General features: G+C 33.3%; 1 protein-coding gene across 1 annotated transcript; it reads right to left on the bottom strand.

The window, feature by feature from the left end:
* Positions 1 to 1162: 1162 nt before the first annotated feature.
* Positions 1163 to 1975, bottom strand: LOC149261822 (uncharacterized). Its single transcript, XM_089371263.1, has one exon. It carries the CDS (start codon positions 1973 to 1975, stop codon positions 1163 to 1165), a length of 813 nt encoding a protein of 270 aa, XP_089227389.1.
* Positions 1976 to 21481: the final 19506 nt, after the last annotated feature.

Here is a 21481-nt window from a genome sequence, read left to right as displayed (position 1 = left end):
GCAAGGAGCTCTAGCTTTACGGGCTTATGATCCGAGACGCTGCTAGCAAGAATGTGCATTCTGGGTTCTAAACCAAGTAACAGGAAAGAGCTTTGAATGAAAAATCTATCTAGCCTGGCAGCAATATGGCCAGGACCTACTCTTTTGTTAGACCAAGAGAACTTACCGGATGAAGGCTTGATGTCCAGCAAGTCCCAATCCTGCAAAAGATCCTCCGCCCATTCCCTTGCCGGATCTCGGACTGCACTTCCTCCCCTTTTTTTAGTCGAATGAAGAGTGAGGTTGAGGTCTCCAGCGATGATTGTATTTTCCAGATTTGTCAAGTCTGCCTGGTGTCTTATAGAGTCCCAACAATCCTTTTTCTCCCGGATATTAACTGGAGAATATACATTGAAGAGGCTGAAGGTTTCCTTAGTGTCCAGATTCTGCATTTTCAGCAGCAACCAGTGAGTGTTGCTCGCTTCAAAGATGACTGCATATTTATTGGAGTTCCATAGAGTACCAATCCCTCCCGAGGCACCCCTGGCAGAGATTGCTCTTGCTTCACTTTTAAACCACAGATTTTTGCTTGCTTGCAGGAAGACTTTGTCTTCCAGCTTGGTCTCCTGGACGAGAAGTATGTCTGGAGTTTCTGTTCTTATTAAGTTTCTTATGGCTTCTTCCTTAACTTTACTCCCCATACCTCTGCAATTCCAGGAGATGACCTTCATTATTTATGTTTCTGGTGGGCTCCCTTGGAGCCTTGGGGCTGATTTTTCAACATCTTGGGCTTTGAGGCTAGCAGTTTTTCCAGAGTTGGCTGGCTACCCTGTAGCTTGTCTTTGTAGGTCTGCTGCTCTCTTTTTTCCTTGTCTATTTTACAGCCTCTTGTAGATCTTCTTACCGAGGTTTGGGACTCTCCTATTTCTCCTTCTTCTTCTGACTCATCAGTTTCCTGCTCTTCTTCCTCATCCTCTAAAGTCATGCCTTTGGGGTTTTCAGCTTCTTTGGGGGAAGCTGAGGGAGTACCTTTACTTGGAGAGACTGGTTTTTGGGTCTCTATCTCCAGAGTGTCTTCTGTCGGCTGGCTTAGAGGATCAAATTTGTTTTCTTGCGCCTTTTTGGGAGGGGGACGCTGGACATTAGCCTGGAGATAGCCTTTGCCAGAGGGTCCACCCTGTTTCTACCCTTTGTGGTTGGTTCTTGCTCGCTTGACTTGGTTCCAACCCTCTTCATTCCCTTTCTCTGGCTCTGCATTGGTCGGACAGTTTCTGGCAAAATGCCCATAAACGTGACATTTCCTGCATTTGAATGGCAGTTGTTCATAATCCAAGATCTGCACATGAGACCAGCTGCCAACTTTGATTTTGATTGCCTCTGGTAGACCCACCTCTAGATCTACCTCTACACAGATCCTGGCACAGTCGTACTGATCCTTGTTGTTTGCCCGATCTATGAATTTCCCGAGGGAGTTGCCAATGTGCTTCAAGGAGTCCCAGTTCCAGCAATGAACTGGCAGATTTGGGAGACGAACCCACACCGAGACAGCCTTGGGAACATCGACCGCCGGGTCAAAGTCCGGAGTCCATTTGTTCAGGTAGAGGCCCTGAGGGCCCATGAAATACGGCCCATTTTGGAAGATCAGATCTTTGTCTTCTTTGGAGGTGAATTCGAAAAGGAAATACCCTCGCCCAAGAAAGTATGAGGTAACACTTTGCTTGATCAGAGGCGCCCAGTTCCTATTAACCCATTGCTCAGTAGATTTCGGAGAGGGCCAAAGTCCCGTGAATTGGCCAATGAGTCCACGATCAGCCAGAGACAAAGCTACTTGGATGGGGGTCTCCGGAGGCAAAGAGATCTCAGGAATTTCATCGAGCTTCTTAACGAATTTTGAAGCATCACTTCTTTTCTTCGGAGGCAAGCCGGCCAGAAGCTGGTTGAAAGCATCAAAGGCAGGATCAGAGGGCAGATCCGTGGATTGACCCTGCGTCTCCATATGATCTGGCCTGATGCCGGCCGCCACAGGGGCAGCCACGCAGCAGAAGCCCAACCCTAGCCAGAGGACAATGCTTCAACTGACGACCGCAGAATAGAACCAGGCCTTCTGCGGGCAGGCCCGCAGGGAGCAGATGCCGCAGAGAGCGAGCACAGCCGCAGGCTTCAGAGCCCGCGAAGAGCGGATCTCGCAGAAGGGTGGGAGCCGAGGCTCCAGGTTGCAGAGAAAATTCTTTTCCTCCTAAGGAGGCAAATGTCTTTTTATGATTTTTATATATTAATATAATTATTAGTTAACAATAATATTGATAATATTTTATATTTTTTATATTTAGTTTTTTTATTAATTAACAATAATATTAATTTTTATTTTTTATTTTTTTTTATATTTAATTTTTAATATGAAATATATATATATATATATATATATATATATATATATATATATTCTTGCGAGCTTTAATTTTCAGTAGCTTTATTAATGATACCTATCCTTAACTAAGTATACTAATAAAACTTGACAATATTGATGATGATGATGATGATGATGATGATGATGATGATGATGATGATGATGATGATGATGGTTAACGTTCGCTGAGACCAAACATTGGTCTATCGGACCTAAAGAAGCAAATTATTATTTTGATTTAAGATTTTATTCCTATGCTCAAAAAGCTTGGAGAGAAGCCTCCCGAGCTCACTATAATTTTGACATTGTAAAAGGGTAGGAAGGTCAGTGTTGTAACAAAGATTGTGAAACTGAGATCTAATGTGGTTATACGCGGGGCACTCTAAGAGGAAGTGGTTTTCATCCTCGATGTTCCTATTCTCACATATATGGCAGATCCTTTCCATCCATGGCGTTTTAGGAATTGCCCAACGACCTGTTTCACTATGGAGCTCATGAGAATTCGTTCTAATCATTGCTATATTAATTTTCTTCTTTGAGCTAGTTAAAATAGAGAGATACTTTTGATCTTCTAGGGTGGGGTTGATGACCTCCTTATAATAACTTAATTTTATTTTAGTCTCTAAATCTTTCTCACACCACATTTTTTCTTTGAAGTTAGAAGTAACAATATCTTTAGTGTTATTTATGTTTTGCAATGCATCATTCTCATTAATCTCCCAATAGTTTAACCAGGCCCATGTGTCTTTATGCCACCCCCGATTGAGCCTTAGGTGGTTTTGGCTGGAATTTAAAGCTAGCTTAGGAAGTCTATGATCATCTATGTTATTGAGTTTGTGCTTGTACAACAAAAACCTAATCATAGCTAGGCTCTCAATAGGGAAAGACCTGCTTCTATAAGGAGAATAGGATAGGGTGTATTACTTTTAATTTTCAAGTTATAAGTTATAAAACGCTTCTAGATTTACTCAATCTTTCTCCATGATTCTCTGGAGATGGTGCAACCCCAAACCTCACAGCCATATAAGATAACCGGAGTGACTAAAGTTTCAAAGAGGAACTTCTTTTTATCCCACATTACGAGGTTTGTTGTTTTACAACTAGTTTCAAGACCAAAATAAGCTTTCCACCCCCCATTAATCCTTTTCTCAATGCTATGGTTCTAGTTGAGCTTGTGATGAATATCAATTCCTAGGTACTTGTAAGAATACACTTTGATAATCATAACTTTTGTTTTGTCTATGTTAACAGTCATACCCATGGTAGTGTAGAAATCCTTAAGAAGCCTGAGTTGCTTATAAAGATCAGATGGGCACCTTGCGAAAAGAACAATATCGCCAGCATAGAGAAGAAGGATGACGACTATAACCGTGGTAGTGCAGAAATCCTTAAGAAGCCCGAGTTTCTTATCAAGATCAGATGGGCACCTTGCGAAAAGAAAAATATCGTGAGCATAGAGAAGAAGGATGATGACTATCCCAGCTAAGATCGTGCCATCACATCCTGCTTCCTCTAAATAACTTTCAAGATTAAATTTATATTTATTTTTCTTGTTTATAATTTTAATCATATTTTTTTATTAATTAATTTTATAATATTAATTTTAATTCTAATATATTAATTAATAGATTACTATATTTATAACCACTCATTTTAATACCAATAATACTCAAAATTTATTATCTTTTTAGATAAATAACTGTATTTCTAACTATTCATTTTAATATTAATAACATTTAAAATTTATTATCCTTTTGGTTCTCATTTTTCAAGAGTTCCTTCCCCTCTCGTTTTGTCTTCAATTTTATAACCAACCTTAATACACCAATTAAAATATTCCGTAACTTAAATTAAAATAATATTTCGTAACTTAAATTAAAATGATTTCTTTTATATTTGCAAAAGCATGTTTTTAATCTCATATTTTGCTTAAACTTATATAGATATATCATGTCTAAAAAAAATTCATGTGTTGCAATAAAATGGTCCATCTATCTATTAGATTATGATATATTACTTTATATGATATTTTTAACTTTGTAATGGATTTCTTTTATATTTGTACAAAGAAGTTTTTAATGGCCTATTTTCCTTAAACCCATAGCTACATAAAGTTAAAAAATTACATTTCATTGCATGATAGTGCAGTGACAATATGGTTTATTTGGTGGGGATTTGAATTAAGCATGAATTTTTTTGATGAATGGAGGAGGGGTTTTATGATGGAATTTTTTTTTTTTAATAATATTATATAAATATGTTATATAATATTAATAATTATTTAAATTGATTGAATTTTTTTTTACAATAGATGAAAATTAATTTTGGAGGTTTAATAATTTTTCTTTATACCCATAAGAGAGTTTATAAATATCAAGTTTTAAATTTAGATTATTTATATAGTGTTATCTCATTTCAACAACTAATAACTTGTTAGAGAACATTCATTGACATTCGACTTATCCCTTGATATTTTGCTTTTATGAAGAGGTTTTATGTTCAAGGGAAACTTCCTCCTCAAAATATTTATATGTTACTTTTCTTGTGAGGTGGGTAAAGTTATGGGTTAGGTTAGAAAAAGAAAAATCCACAAATCCCCACTCCCTTAAAGAAGTCGTCCAAAAAAAATTCATCTCTTCTATTGAAAAAGATTCAATTTTGGTAATGGTGAATTTGAAAGATATCCTTGAATTTACAATAGAATTAATTGTGATTATTAAAGAAAGTTTGCATTAATTTATCAAAACTCTTATTCATAGGTTATTCGGCTATGACTAATCATACAAATCTTCTGTAATGGCTTACTAAGAATTAATAGAAATAGTTGAAGATAAAATTTACTCTTAAGGATTTTCGGTAGCTTTATTAATGAGACTTGTCCTTAACTAATTATACTAATAAAATTTGACAATATTAATATTATATTAATTTAAAATTTATATTTATTTTTCTGTTTATAATTTTAATCATATTTTTTTATTAATTAATTTTACAATATTAATTTTAATTCTATTATATTAATTAATAGATTACTGTATCTATAACCACTCATTTCAATACTAATAATATTTAAAATTTATTATCTTTTTGGTTCTCATTTTTGAAGAGTTCCTTCCCCTTTCGTTTTGTCTTAAGTTTTATAACCAACCTTAATACACCAATTAAAAATATTCTGTAACTTAAATTAAAATGATTTCTTTTGTATTTGCAAAAGCATGTTTTTAATCTCATATTTTGCTTAAACTTATATAGATATACCATGTCTAAAGAAAATTCATGGGTTGCATTAAAATGGTCCATCTATTAGATTATGATAGATTACTTTATATGATATTTTTAACTTTGTAATGACTTTTTTTGATATTTGTACACAGATGTTTCTAATTGCATATTTTCCTTAAAGTCATAGATACATAAAGTTAAAAAATTACATTTCATTGCTTGATAGTGTAGTGACAATATGGTTTATTTGGTGGGGATTTGAATTCCTGACTTTTTTGATGAATAGAGGAGGGCTTTTATGATGGAAATTAATTTTGTTTTTATATATTATATAAATAAGTTACATAATATTAATAATTATTTAAATTGATTTAATTTTTTTACAATAGATGAAAATTAATTTTGGAAGTTTAATAACTTTTCTTTATATTCATATAGGAGAGTTTATAAATATCAAGTTTTAAATTTAGATTGTTTATATAGTATTATCTCATTTCAAAAACTAATAGCTTGTTAGAGAACATTCAATGACATTCGACTTATCTCTTGATATTTTGCTTTTATGAAGGGGTTTTGTGTTGAGGGGATACTTCCTCCTCAAAGGATTTATATGTTATTTTGCTTGTGAAGTGGGTAAAGTTATGGGTTAGGTTAAAAAAAAAAAATCCACAAATCTCCACTCCTTTAAAGAAGTCATCCAAAAAAAAATCATCTCCTCTATAGAAAAATACTTTTAATTCAAAAATTTTGGTGATGGTGAGTTTAAAATATATCCTTGAATTTACAATAGAATTAATTGTGATTATTAAGGAAAGTTTGCATTAATTTATCAAAGCTCTTATTCATAGGTTATTGGGCTATGACTAATCATACAAATCTTCTGTAATGGATTACTAGGAATTAGTAGAAATAGTTGAAGGTAAAATTTACTCTTAAGGATTTTGCACTACCATTTCAATAGCATGAATAAAGGACAATTGATCATGGAAACAGATCATGGCTTTGGGCTACTACTTTTTTGGGGTCAAACATTAGTTCCATAAATTCAAAAAGGTAATCATGATACTTATTTATATAACATTAATGTAGGTATGGCCACCAAATATCCTAATATACTTGCAGAAGAGTTAATGTTTTGTAGGATATTTATATTTTCTTTGTAAATTTCTTAACAACTTGGAAAATGTATCACCACACCAATGGGATCAAATGTGTGGAGATTTACTTAGGTGAATGTATTAAAAGTATGTCAAGATATAATGCAGAAGGAACTTATTCCCCCAAATTGTGGATTAAGAAAAAAACATTTTTTTATTATGGAATTTGTTAACAATAATATGATTTAAATGATGATTGTTCAATAGTATCAATTCCTCTAGAAAAAAATATATGATCCAAATGAAGAGGATAATCATAAATAAAAAAGAATCCTATATAGGTAGCTTCGAAATAGAAAATAAAGAAAATAAGTTCCCTCTCCTACCTCTAAGGCTTTTGATGTTGATTTGGATTAAATTCCTACCTTTTTAATTGATAACCCCTTAGTAGGGCCAAACATCTTCCACGAATAAATGGGGAGTATTAAATTCTCTTGTAATTTAAAAATAAAGAAAAATAAAACAAAGCATGAACAAAGAAAATCATTCCATTTGTTTGAACATTACTAGATATGGAACATTAAGTGTTGGAAGTTACACCCTAAAGTTCATCCTAGGCAACATAAAAGAAGAACCGAGAATAGGTGTATAGCTAATGCTCAAGGAAAAGAGATGCTCAAGGAAAAGAGCACATGTTAACGGTAGTACTCAAAGGAGAAAATGTAAAATAAAAAAATTATTCCTAAGGGAGAAGAACCATAATGGGGGAGAACCAATTTTAAATATAATGGTCTCTCTACCAATATCAAGATTTATTTGTGAGGAATCCATATCGTAGATATTCCTAGACATTCAGGTCCTTTAAAATTTAGGGGCAATGATTCAATAGGTTGAATCAAGTCATGGTAAGGAAACTTGCAGTATAGTTTTCTCTAAATTTTTAAGGTTAGTATTCATATTTGTTGGTCATAAAAGCATATCTTTCGTGCACATCATCTTTATAATTTGTTAAAAAAAAAAAAAAAATGTGAAATAATTATCATTTTCTTAGGATGGTCATCAACATGCTACGGCTTCTTCGAGTATGAGTATAACCATGGCAAGTCGAATGAATATCATGTATTCTCTAATTTCACATGCACATAAGAATGGTTGAGTGTTACAATGATAAAAGTATGTGTTGAATTTTTTTCGACAGTTTTATATTTTGTTTTAGATCTTTAAAATATAGTTACTAAATTCAAATTTAGATTTAAATTCAATAAGATATCATAAAAATTCAAATAAAACTTTTTTAATTAAAAAAAAATCAACATTATTCGAGGTAAACTAAATTCCAACAAAGCAAGTTAAAGATAAAGAGAATCTCTGATCGTGAAGTTTTCCAGTAACAGACCTGTTTCACTTTACTGTTGGTTAGACTTTCCTGGACTTCCACATCATTCAGTCCATCCACAAAGCTGGACATAAGAATAACTTGGAAATTATCACCCAATCATAGGCGAAGATATTGCCGGTAGCTTCAGACGCGTATACCTGAATATGGCCACAGACGAATGATGGCACCATTGACAACATCTCCAGTCTGTCTTCCTTTCTGGACCACGGTGCAACTCGATACGTACATCAGTCTGAATTTTGACATTTTTCCGGAATTGCAAGCTGTGCAATTTGGACACATACATTTATTACCCATGCTTGCCGGAATCGTAAATATCTGCTTAGGGAACAAATTTAAACAAAATGTTGGCAAATATTGCAGGCATTGCTAGAGTGGCCGTGTTTTTTCCTAATATATATCTTGATATAGTTTTGACCTGTTACTATTTATAGTTAAAAAAAAATGGTGCGATAGAATCTACCCACATATTTTCACTGTTCAGAACAGTCAAAACAGTGTCATCCGTCATCAAAATTTTAAAAAACACAGAAAAAGTTGTAGGGTTCGACAAAATAACAGGACGCCAGGACGGCTGTGTTTCTAAATTCCCTCATGAATATGACCTTCAAACTTACAGCCCTGAGACGATGGGAATAAGAGAATGCACCCGCAACGATTTTGGTAATATTGTTGTCAGGATTCAATCTGAACTCGACAATATGGGGGCGGGAGATTAAATGGTGATTGTCGCATTGGGTGAAGAGCGGGCCAATCGATCCTGGTGCAGGGTTAAGATATTATGTATTGTGTGGTGTGGAAGACAATGCAAATTGAAGAAGACGTAACTGTTCGTGTACTTCATTGCCCAGTATTTTTCCGTATTTAATTATTGAGCCGAACGTACACCCCTAGAGCTTGGATGACCGTGTAAGTGTCTAGTAATGTGTTTGTTCGTCATCAAAGTTGAAATTTTGTTTATTTAGGGTAGTTTTTTTAAGTTAAAAATAAAAATAAATAAATAATTATACAAAATATTTAAATGATGTCAGCTTTGCATGTGAAAAAAGTGGATCCCTCTCTATTTAATGTTGGTTATTATTATTAGGTTAGATCAGTATTAAAGATGGATCTATGCTGATTATTATTATTATCTATAGGGTCACAACCAAGTCAAACATCAAATTGGTGTATGAGACTCTTTGTTTGTGGGACAAGGGACCCACCTCCACATAAAGATTTGTTGATTATTATTATTATCTATAGGGTCACAACCAAGTCAAACATCAAATTGGTGTATGAGTCTCTTTGTTTGTGGGACAAGGGACCCACCTCCACACAAAGATTTGACTACTATTGGATTCACTGTATTCAATATATTAGAAATTGGTACTCTTATATATTCAATATCTTAGAAACTATCATCATTAGCCTTAGTTGATGTTTGTCTTGCTATGCACTTTACAATAATCAACCCCTCGTTTTGAACTTGTGACCTCTTAGGAAGACACATGCTCTTAACCATTACGCCCACTCAAACTGCATTCAAATTAGAAAGTATCATCAATACTCTTATGTATTCAATATCTTAAAAAGTATCATCATTAGCCTTACATTGCAATGTTTGTCTTGCTATGCACTTTAGGGTAATCAAAGTAATCAAGGTTACACTTAAAACATTAAATTGCTTTAGTATATAATTCGGTAAATTCTAAGAGGTGAACATATTTGAATGCAAATTTTTATAGCTATTCATATTGTAGATAGCTTTTTGGAATTAAGTGTAAAAAATATTTGAAAAATGTTGCAAGAGTGTCTAACAAATTTTATTAAAAAAGGACAAGTTTAAAGGAAGACATTTTTTTCTTAAAGATTATTATTATCATCACATAAAAATAATTTTAACCTTAATTACCCCTTAAGCTTGTTCCTCCTTTATAGATTTTCATCAATACTCTCATATCATTATTATTATTTTTTTTTTGGATTTTTGGGATAAACATATCAATGACCCTACTTACACAATTAAGTTCCACCTATCACCTATTTTACATACTTTGCTTTTAGAACATATTTTACATAGTTTGCTTTTCTCTTAATTTGAATGTGTAATATTTTAAAAGGATTCATATACCCTTTGACCATTTCATTTATTTAGATTACATATAATTAAAAATTAATAATAAAGATACTAGAAACATGAAATATAAAATAAAATATATAATATTTGTATAAATAAAAAAAAATATAAATATAAATAAAAAAATTATATAAATTTACATATATAATTAAAAATGAAATAAGTTTAAAATTTATATATTTGTATTATTCTTATTATAATTTTGAAAATTATGAAATTTAATAATCAAATTACTATAATTAAAATTTTAATAAATAAAAATGATTTCGTAAGTTATAACACAATTAAAATTCTAAATAAAAAAATGTATCCAAATTTTATTCAAACTTTTAATAATTATAAAACAAACTTTAACAAAAAAAAATCAAGTTATATATATATATATATATATATAATTAATTTAATAATTTTTTACATTATTTTAGATTAAGAAAACGTAAAGATACTTCAATATCATGTCAAATCTGAAAAATTTTGCATCTCAACCATCGCTGAAGAGACTCAAATCCTAGTGAAAGAAAAACTACTACAAACTTTGCCTAAAGGAAGCCTTTTAAACGACACCTAGAAAACTTTAATAGAGACGCTGCCCAAGGAAAGCCTTGTAGACGACACCTAGAAAACCTTAATAGAGAAGTTGATTTGGAGATTAGTAAGGACTGGCTCCCATTAGTGAGTTACTTAAAGACAACTAACAATGAGAAATAACTATTTTCCTTTTTTATTTTTTTCCATCCCATTTTTCCTTTAGTCTTTTATATTCAAATTCCTTTTCTAGTCTTTATGATTCTTTTTATTCCACTTTAAGCTTAATTTACTCTCCCTTTACATTCCTATAAACATGTGCCTTTATTTTTATATTCTTATTTTTATATTGTTAATATTGATATTAACGATATCAATATAATTATTATTATATTAATATAATTATTAGTTAGCAATAATATTAATAACTTATTCATATTTCATTTATTAATTAATTTTATAATATAATTTCATTTCTATTATATTAATTAATAGATCACTGTATTTATAACTACTAATTTTTAATATTAATAATATTTAAAATTTAATTTTTTGGTTCTCTTTTTTCGAGAGTTCCTTCCCCTCTCGCTTTGTTTTAAGTTTTACCCAACCTTAATATACCAAATAAAAAATATTTCATAACTTAAATTAAAATGATTTCTTTTGTATAGCTTACAGGGCTTTGGATTGACCGTGAATGGGTGCACTGTTAAGGCACTCCTTGTGATAGGTCACTGGTCCAAATCCTCGTGGGTGCTTACCTACAAAAAAGAAATGATTTCTTTTATATTTGCTAATATTTTTATGCTTGCAATTTCTGGGTGAGTGGTTAGTTATTTCTTCTGCGCTGATCTGTCGCGGCGTGCAACCAAGCTTCAAAGTTTTTCTGCCGTTGATTTGCGGTTCTTCTACGGCTGATCTGCTGCGGCTGGGTTTTGAGGGTTTTCTTTGCTCTGCCGTTAATTCATTCCAATCCTGTCGCTTTCATCGGCATGTCATTGATTCTTTTTTCCAGATCTGCGCATCCACTTTGGCAGTGTCGGGCGATTTTTTCGCAGATTTTGCTTCTAAGGATCTGTGGAAATGGCTTTGATTTAGAATTACAGCTCCCACGTTTTGTTTTGCGGCTCTTCTGCCATTGATCTATGGTTCTTCTATGGCTGATCTACCGTAGTTGGGTTTTGATCGACTATTTTCTCTGCCACGGTAACCTCTTCAGCAGGACTGGACACAGGTGTTGGTTGAGATCCATAGATCTGTTTATGGGCCATACAATCAAAATATGCTAAGGGTTTCTTGCAGATTAAAAAGCTTACTGAGATTCTGCCGTTGGGTTTTAGATCTAATCTTGTGCAGCTAGATCTAGATCTAGATCTAATTTTCTTTACGGCTAGGTTCTAGATCTAATCTTCTGCGGCTAGGTCTAGATCTAATCTTATCTTTTGCTTTTTTTTTTTCTATGGCTGGGTTCTACAGGCAAGGAAAATATGGCTCCCAGCTTTGCGAAAATAGCTGCTGGCTCATTTCTATCTGCTTCTGGAGGGCAAGCTCCTGCCCATATCGTTAGTGAAGCCCCAACTCCCACTGTCCAGGTGGTCCAGGCCTCACTCGATGAGGCTTTGAAGTTTTCTGAAAGTGCCCTAATTTTTCGGTTCAATGGTTTTTGGCCGCGGCTGACAGGTCTCCACAATTGGATCTCGAAGGTATGGAAGCTTCTCATTTCTGATGAAATTAATATCTACCCCTGTGCTAGGGGTTTCTTTATAGTAGATTTTGAAAATCCTGAAAGTAGACAATGTATTCTAGATTCTGGCCCTTGGTTTTGGGAAAAATCAGGCCTATTCATGAAGCCATGGAATCCATCATTCGATCCGTCAACAACAGTAATAACCTCAGCACTAGTTTGGGTGAGATTGCCAAGTCTACCCTTGCATCTCTGGAACCAATCCTCACTAAAAGCCATTGGAAATGCAATTGGGGAATTTTACTGCAGGTGCCCATAAACAGAGGAATATGCCAAAACTACCTATGCACGCATCTGTGTGGAAATGGACTTCAGCGCCAGATTCCCAACTGAAATAAACCTAACAAGTAAAGACTATATGTGGAACCAGAAACTCGATTATCAAAGTTTCTTCTTCAGATGTCGATCTTGCTTTGAGATAGGCCATCTAGCCAAAAATTTCCCAAAAGCCTCCGAGAAAAATTCTTCTAGAAAAAACCACCACAGATCTGCATGGTGGGAAGGAGCACAAAAAGAACACTACATTGTCATCAAAGAAGAATACTCTAGAGAAAACAATGAATCATAAGAAATCGAGCAAGAAAGAAACAACTCTCAAGACAAGCAGGGAGAAAGCCCCACCCAACAACAAAAAATTGAACTCGACAACCCCTCAAGCATCAATAGTGATGAGGATTCGAATACCGCACAAAATAAATCTTCATTTAACAGCAAAGCAGATCTCTTACACCAAAATTCTTCTCCGATTACCTTTAAAAGGACGAACACAATGGATCACGAAGCTAAGACACCAATGTCCCAAGAACCAGAAGAGATGAAGGAGATGCAAGATAAAGGAAGTTAGAAGACTGTAGAGAAAAAAAAGAAAGTTACAGCACCAATCTCGCCTATAAAGACGAGGAGCCAGATAATGAAAAACTAAGAAAATTATACATCTGATAGATCAATTTGGTCTCAGTGGACGTTAACCACCATCATCATCACCATCATCAAAAGCATGTTTCTAATCTCATATTTTGCTTAAACTTATAGATACACCATGTCTAAGAAAATTTCATGGGTTGCATTAAAATGGTCCATCTATTAGATTATGATATATTACTTTATATGATATTTTTTTACTTTGTATGAGTGGATTTCTTTTATATTTGCACGAGAATTTTTTTAATCACATATTTTCCTTAAACTCATAGATACATTAAGTTAAAAAATTACATTTCATTTCATGATAGTGCAGTGACAATATGGTTTATTTGGTGGGGATTTGAATTGAATCTCATATTTTTCTTAAACTTATAGAGATACCATGTCTAAGAAAATTTCATGCGTTGAATTAAAATGGTCCATCTATTAGATTATGATATATTACTTTGTATGATATTTTTTTACTTTGTATGAGTGGCTTTCTTTTATGTTTGCACAAGGATGTTTTTAATCGCATATTTTCCTTAAACTCACAGATACATTAAATTAAAAAATTACATTTCATTTCATGATAGTGCGGTGACAATATGGTTTATTTGGTGGGGATTTGAATTGAGAAGGAATCTTTTTTGATGAATGGAGGATGGTTTTATCATGGAAACTAGTTTTTTTTTTTCATATTATATAAATAAGTTATATAGTATTGATCATTATTTAAATTGATTTAAATCTTTTTATAGTAGATGAAAATTAATTTTGGAAGCTTGATAACTTTTCTTTATACACATACAAGAGAGTCTATAAATATCAAGTTTTAAACCTAGATTACTTACTCAGTATTGCCTCATTCCAACAACTAATAGCTTGTTATAGAACATTCAATGACATTCAACTTATCCCTTGATATTTTGTTTTCATGGAAGAGTTTTATGTTGAAGGGAAACCTCCTCCTCAAAGGATTTATATGCTACTTTGCTTGTGAGGCGGGTAAAGTTATGGGTTGGGTTAAAAAAAAGAAAATCCACAAATCCCCACTCTTCTAAAGAAGTCATCCAAAAAAATATTCATCTCCTCTATAGAAAGGGGCTCTTAATTCAAAATTTTTAGTGATGGTGAGTTTGAAAGATATCATTGAATTTACAATAGAATTAATGGTGATTATTAAGGAAAGTTTGCATTAATTTGACAAAACTCTTATTCACACGTTATTGGGCTATGGCTAATCATACAAATATTTTGTAATGGCTTACTAGGAATGAGTAGAAATAGTTGAAGGTAAAATTTACTCTTAAGGATTTTGCACTACCATTTCAATGGCATGAATAAAGAACAATTGATCATGGAAACAAAGCATGGATTTGGGTTACTACTTTTTTGGGGTCAAACCTTAGTTCCATAAATTCAACAAAGTAATCATGATACTTATTTATATAACATTGATATAGGTATGGCCACCAAATCTCCTAATATACTTCTAGAAGAGTTAATGTTTTGTAGGATATTTATATCTTCTTTGTAAATTTCTTAACAACTTGGAAAATGTATCACCACACCAATGGGATTAAATGTGTGGAGATTTACTTAAGTGAATGTATTAAAAGTATGTCAAGATATAATGCAAAGGAAACTTGTTCCTCCAAATTGTCATTTATGAGAAAATTATTTGTTATTATGGAATTTGTTAACAATAATATTATTTAAATGATGATTGTTCACTAGTATCAATTCCTCTAGAAAAAAAAAATATATGATCCAAATCAAGAGGATAATCATAAATGAGGAAGAATCTTATAAAGTTAGCTTCAAAATAAAAAAATAAAGAAAATAAGTTCCCTCTGCTACCGATAAGGCTTTTAATGTTGATTTGGATTAAATTCCTACCTTTTTATGTTGATAACCCCTTAGGAGGGCTAAACAACCTCCAAGAATAAATGGGGAGTATTAAATTCTCTCGTAATTTAAAAATAAGGAAAGATAAAACAAAGGATGACTAAAGAAAATCATTGCATTTGTTTCAACATTACTAGATCTGGAACATTAAGTGTTGGAAGTTACACCCTAAGGTTCATCCCAAGAAGAAAAAAGAAGAACCGAGAATCGGTGTATAACTAATGCTAAAGGAGAAGAGTACATGTTAGCACTAGTACTCATGGAAGAAAAAGTAAAATAAAAAAAATATTCTTAAGGGAGAAGAATCATAATGGGGGAGAACCACTTTTAAATATAATGGTCTCTCTACAAATATCAAGCTTTACTGGTAAGGAATCCATATCCTAGATATTCTTGGACATTCTTGATGATAGTTGGTATGTAATTAGGTCCTTTAAAACTTAGGGGCAATGATTCAATAGGTTGAATCAAGTCATGGTAAGAAAACTTGTAGTATAGTTTTCGCTAATTTTTTAAGGTTGCAATAATTTCTTTAGTATTCATATTTGTTGGTCATAAAAGCATATCCTTCATGCACATTATCTTTATAATTTGTTAAATATAAAAGAAATAGGTGAAGTAATTATCATTTTCTTAGATTTGTCATCAACTTGCTAAGGCTTCTTTGAGTATGACAATGGTTGCATAATATGTGTAAACTCATATGAAAGCAAGTAACATTGTATTCAAAAGTGAATAGTAAGACATAAAGAGTTGATTGTGTCATGTTCGCAATCCATATATGAGTATAACCATGAAAAATTGAATGAACATCATGTATTCTCTAATTTCACATGCACATAGGAATGGTTGAATGTTACAATGATAGAAACATGTGTTTCAATTCTCTTATTTCCAAAATTCCTTCAACAAAGGAAGAAGTAGAAGAAAATCAATATCAAAATTTTAGAGATGTAGACATACAATCAAAATTTCATATGTTATGTGGAGGGAAACTTAATGCTACTCCCAGGATTATATTTTTTTTCTAGAGTTCATGAATGGCGATACAATGGCACTTCATATTTGACACAACCCCATAGGAATTTGAACCTTCCAAGGGAATTGATATATTGGGGGTGTACACAAAAAATTCTCAAGAAAATGGAGAAGGTATGAATTGTGGAAGGGTATAAAGAATTATGGAAATAGAAAATTTGTTACCATCAACGAAAACTTTCAAATGGCCTTAAGGAATTATATCCTTACTCACTAGAGAAAGATATAAATGTTGAAAATTTTGTAAATATATTGGTATTCTACTTGGGGAAGCATCTGGGTTAATGAGAGAAGTGAATCAATAGTAATATATGAGCACTTCTAGATGAGGTACCTACATGAAACTGATGATGTATGTTTACTCAAATCATCAACAAATATTTACAATGAATTTGATCATAAATGTGAGCATTAAATATTATCTCACTAATGAAGATCATTGTTGGTAAAGAAGTAATAAGACAAGTGAAAATACACAATAAAGGTGCAATTATTGATAAAATAAAGGAAGGTGCAAAATTTATGGTGTTGAAATCATAACAATTGAGAGATGTAATCTAAAGTTGTTCAAAAAATTTAACAATTGGAATGCATTGAAGGGAAAGGATGAAGGCAATAATTATTTTTTCAAGCTGGGCACCTAGAATATGGTAGTAATTCCCATTTCCAATTCATTGATAGGATGAATAAAAAAAGGTGATGGTTGCAAGGAATCCACCAACAGGGGAATTCTTAATAAGGATCACAACTAACAAGGACTATAACCAAAAAGAACATGGCTAATAAGGTAGTTGAATAGCAAGGAAATTGACTAATAAGAAGTTGCCAAAAAGGTGACCACTAACACAAAGTGGATTAGAAACAAGGCTCATGACGAAAATGGATAATACTGACAAGGGAGTCATTAATGAAGTAGTGCAATCAACAAGTAAATTGTTGATCAGAAAGGTCATTAAAAAATAAGAAACCTGACCCATGTCACTATTCCCAAAGTCATTGTGGCCAATTAAGAAAGATTACTACAAATGTGATATCTATGTTGACTCCACATGAAGCCATACATAAATGAAATGGAAGGAAAACAAATTATGAAGAAATATTGAATATGGTGGGAAGTTTTTATATTGATTTAGATCATTCCTACGAGATAGTTAGTGTTGTTAATTAGTAGGAAAGTTAGTAATGGGGGTAGAAATTAAAGAATATAGATATAATAGCATGGAGTGTAGATCCAACTCATATACTTGTGTGGGTGCTTCTTAATCTAGATCATTATCTGATTGGCCTAGCCAAAATTTACACCCCCAAATATGAAAAAGATCATTCAACCTTTTAGCATTGGATGGTAGCTGACCTCAATCTATGTCGTTTATGTAGTTTGTGGTTATTTTAACATGGTGAAACCAAAATAAGACAAGGGGGCACCCTTCCTTAGACTTGTCAATTAGATAAGTAGAACTTTGGTTAGCCTTGAAGGCCCGCCATAACATTTTTTAGCCAAACCTCCATTCACAAAGTGACTCACCTAAATAGCGATTCACATGGAACAAATTTCATACTGGAACTAACTGGATTTTCTATATGTTAAATGAGGTTATTACCTCTAAGAATAAGTCCTTATTCTCTAAATTAACTAGTGGTTACCCACATGAATTTGACAAGATGATCACTCTTTCGAATCATCAACCAAATTGGTTCTCATTTCCTTAAAGGGTCAAAGTGATTCACATGTAGCAAAAACATTGCATTCTTAATTTCTCCAGCCTTAAAGTTCCAAGATGTTTAGTTAATATTCATGTTATTTTCAATCTCACCCTTGACCATGTATGCATATTAGTGAGATACCATTGTGGAAGGATGCTCTTTTTGGAACTATAGCCTTCTTGAGATGCTACAACTAATAGATTACTAAACTCCATTTCGGATGTAGCTATGTGGTACTTAAATAGATAAAGTGGATTAGGAACTACCTTTAATGGGCCCCTTTTGTTGAAGATAAACAACTCTATAGTTTTGGGCTTCATGATTTATTATAAGTGTAATATATGTGGTTTATGTAAGGAAATCAAATATGCAATCAACTGAATTAGCTTAAATTGGGTGAAAATCCTATGAAAGCCTTATTATGTCCATAGCCTCCAAAGAGGATAAGGAATCCATATTTACCTTTAAAACCATCATGGCCTAATACGTGACCAAGAATATGATACTATTTTGAATAATAGGAAACTACTCCAAAGTGTTGATCATGTTCCATGAGATCTTTTATAGGAGAACTGATGGATTTGGGAACTAGCCTTGACCTTCGATAGACTAGTAGTCATCATCAATAGTATGGTGAATGAAAAATCCTATAAACTTGATTGGTTTCATGTATGAATTCTAAAAGCATACTCAATACTCTATTCATCCTAATATTCTATATATTATAAGGGGGTGGTTTAGCAACAATCATTGGGTGTCGGTGTTAGTAAGGGTTCATCAAGTTGGTTCCAAAATCCATGTACCTTAATATCATTAGAATTAGTATTCCATCACCTTTCTCTATTCATCCTAAAATATTTTAGAAAATACACTATCTCTACTATTAACACATCATGTTTAAGATCATCCAACCTATGGATATCATCTTCATTAAGGGGTGATATATTCTAGAGAAGTTATATTTGTGTGGGAGGGCTCATTCTTCTGGCTTGTGCTTTGTTTGCCAAGATTGACTTTGAGAAGCCAAACAATAGAGGTAAGTTACCTTTTATGTAATGATCCAGTCACCTTAAAAAATATAAGAGTTAGATGAATAAAATCAAATTTGAGAGGGAAATCTCCTTTTACAATGAATCCATTATGAAAGGAAAGATGAGATGATCCTAAGACTATGTCCTCTTGGCATATATATAGGACAAAAATGATATTGTTATAATGGATGTTGGGTGTGGAGCCTGATTATCTTCTGTATTCAAGGGTATCGCCGCATTGGGCCCCAGTTCGTAATGGGTTGGCAAAGCCGACCATGAAATATACGTTGTAGGGGGGTCCGGGGGGGGGTGGCTGTGACCTTTGGAAGCCCCCCCCCCCCCTGGTGGGGGATCGGGGGAAGTGCCCCCGAAGCTAGAAATAGATGTAAAATTGCCTTGTAAAATGTTATAATTTCGTAGTCAATCTGGCCCATTCATTAGGCGGAAATTTGACAGTAGAAGTTATGTTTAATTTAGGGTTTTTTTTCCCTAGAAGGAAACCCGTCACTATATATGAGGGAATTGTATTGCATCTATGTATATCTGTATTCTGAGTGAGGAAGAGAGAGGATATTTAGATCGAAGAGGGAATTACATCAGATCCGCTGTAGGTTGTATCTCTTCAGTTTGTTGGATAAAATAAAAGGAAGGACTGGTTGTTTCTCCATGGATGTAGCCCAAATTAGGTGAACCACGTATATCTATGTCTCTCTTGTTTTATGTGTTTGTATTTCTACAATATATTTTATGTGTTCCGTTGCTTTGTAATATACAATTTTCTAACAATGGAAGCATAAAATGAAAGTTTTTGGACTACTTATTAAAATAATAATAGAAATGTAGTAACTCAATATCTAGATCTTAATAAGGGGTTTTGTGTTCATAACATGCTCCTCCCATTCAAAAAAGGGTTGTTCTATAAACTTGACTAACTATGGGTGTTTCTATATGGATAACTCATCTTCTCATGTCATCTTTTAAACTAGCAGGTTCTTCCCTCTAATGAGGTTCTTAGTAATTGCTCGATTTTCAAACTACTTAATCCCTATTTCAAGGATTAATTCTAGTTCTAATATGTTTTTCCTTTCTTCATCAATCTCTAGTAATATATTTTAGGTTAGGTAGTTGTCACCAATTTCCCTATTTAAGAAAGAAACATAGAAGGTTGGATGTACACGTGAAGATGGAGGAAATTCTAGATTTGTAAGCCATACTTCCAATATTTACACCACTTTATAGGGGCCATAACATGTAGGTACTCATTTATTGTTCTTTTGTTGTTGGTTGAGTGTAATACCCTCCTCCCACATCTACCCAAGTAACCAACCAACATGGCTAAACATGAGATGAGAGGCTACTATGATTGAATTCAACCTCCTATGTGACCTTAAGGAAGTGGAATTGACAGAACACATCAACAAACCTATCCACATAAGAAACAAAACCCTTGGGAGAAATGTCAGCCACTCAAACATCCTATCCATAGGTCCCACTGATGTTATGGACATCTTAAGCTTTAGTCGCTCTCGTGCTATAGGTACAGCAGCATCCAGAAACCTAGAGTTTCTCTCAAAATCTTTCTTCCAACGTCGAGAGACCCAATTTTCCAATTATGTGCCCACATCCCCAGGATTTGAGCCACTTTTTGAGGCCTAGAGACTAGGTTACTGCCTAGAATGGAATGATAGCTTAAGATCAGTCAATGAGTAGGGAAATAATTATGCAAAGCAATAAGTTAAACAAGACCTTAATCAGATACCTACTAGCCATGACAGGAATTTTGTCAAATATATCATCAACACGTAAGGTACAGTCGCAAATAATAGAATTAAGTGTAGGGATTCCAAACTTATCTGAGAATCACTATGAACCATTGTCACCTCATGTCATTTGCTGCATTACCATCTATTAGGCCATAGATACATTATCCATTCATTTACAAGTAAAACACGCTAAAATCCATACATAGTTGTTGTTATAAAACACACATATGACCATCATAATAACAACAGAAATACTCATGAATGTACAACCATATAAATCACATGTGATCCATCAAAATGATCATAGTAATATAAGGAGAAATAACCTTTCATTAATGATGCAAAAACCAAACCCGGGATGGGACTTCCACATTCCACCCGACCATAGAATGGTTGAGCCAAATCTCTTCAACCATTACCCCCATGCCATATTCCAAGCATGAATGTGTGACTCAAACCAAAAGAACCAACCAAGGCATAAAGAGGCCAAACCACTTCACCCTCATTAATATAAACCAAGCTTTACTGTAATCCATCCCAGATCACTAGTCCAACACAATGAACACACCATAACATGATTTATCATGATCTCCACCTGATCATTAGGCCAAGCAAGCGTAGATTCCACCTGATTTCTCC

This window comes from Pinus tabuliformis, chromosome 6 (genome assembly GCF_031772625.1).
Source record: "Pinus tabuliformis cultivar Carrire ecotype Pingquan chromosome 6, CPIR1, whole genome shotgun sequence".
In the NCBI taxonomy this organism is placed as follows: Eukaryota; Viridiplantae; Streptophyta; class Pinopsida; order Pinales; family Pinaceae; genus Pinus; species Pinus tabuliformis.
The sequence above is the reverse complement of the archived record's forward strand: the minus strand, read 5'-3'. Positions and strand labels throughout refer to the sequence as shown.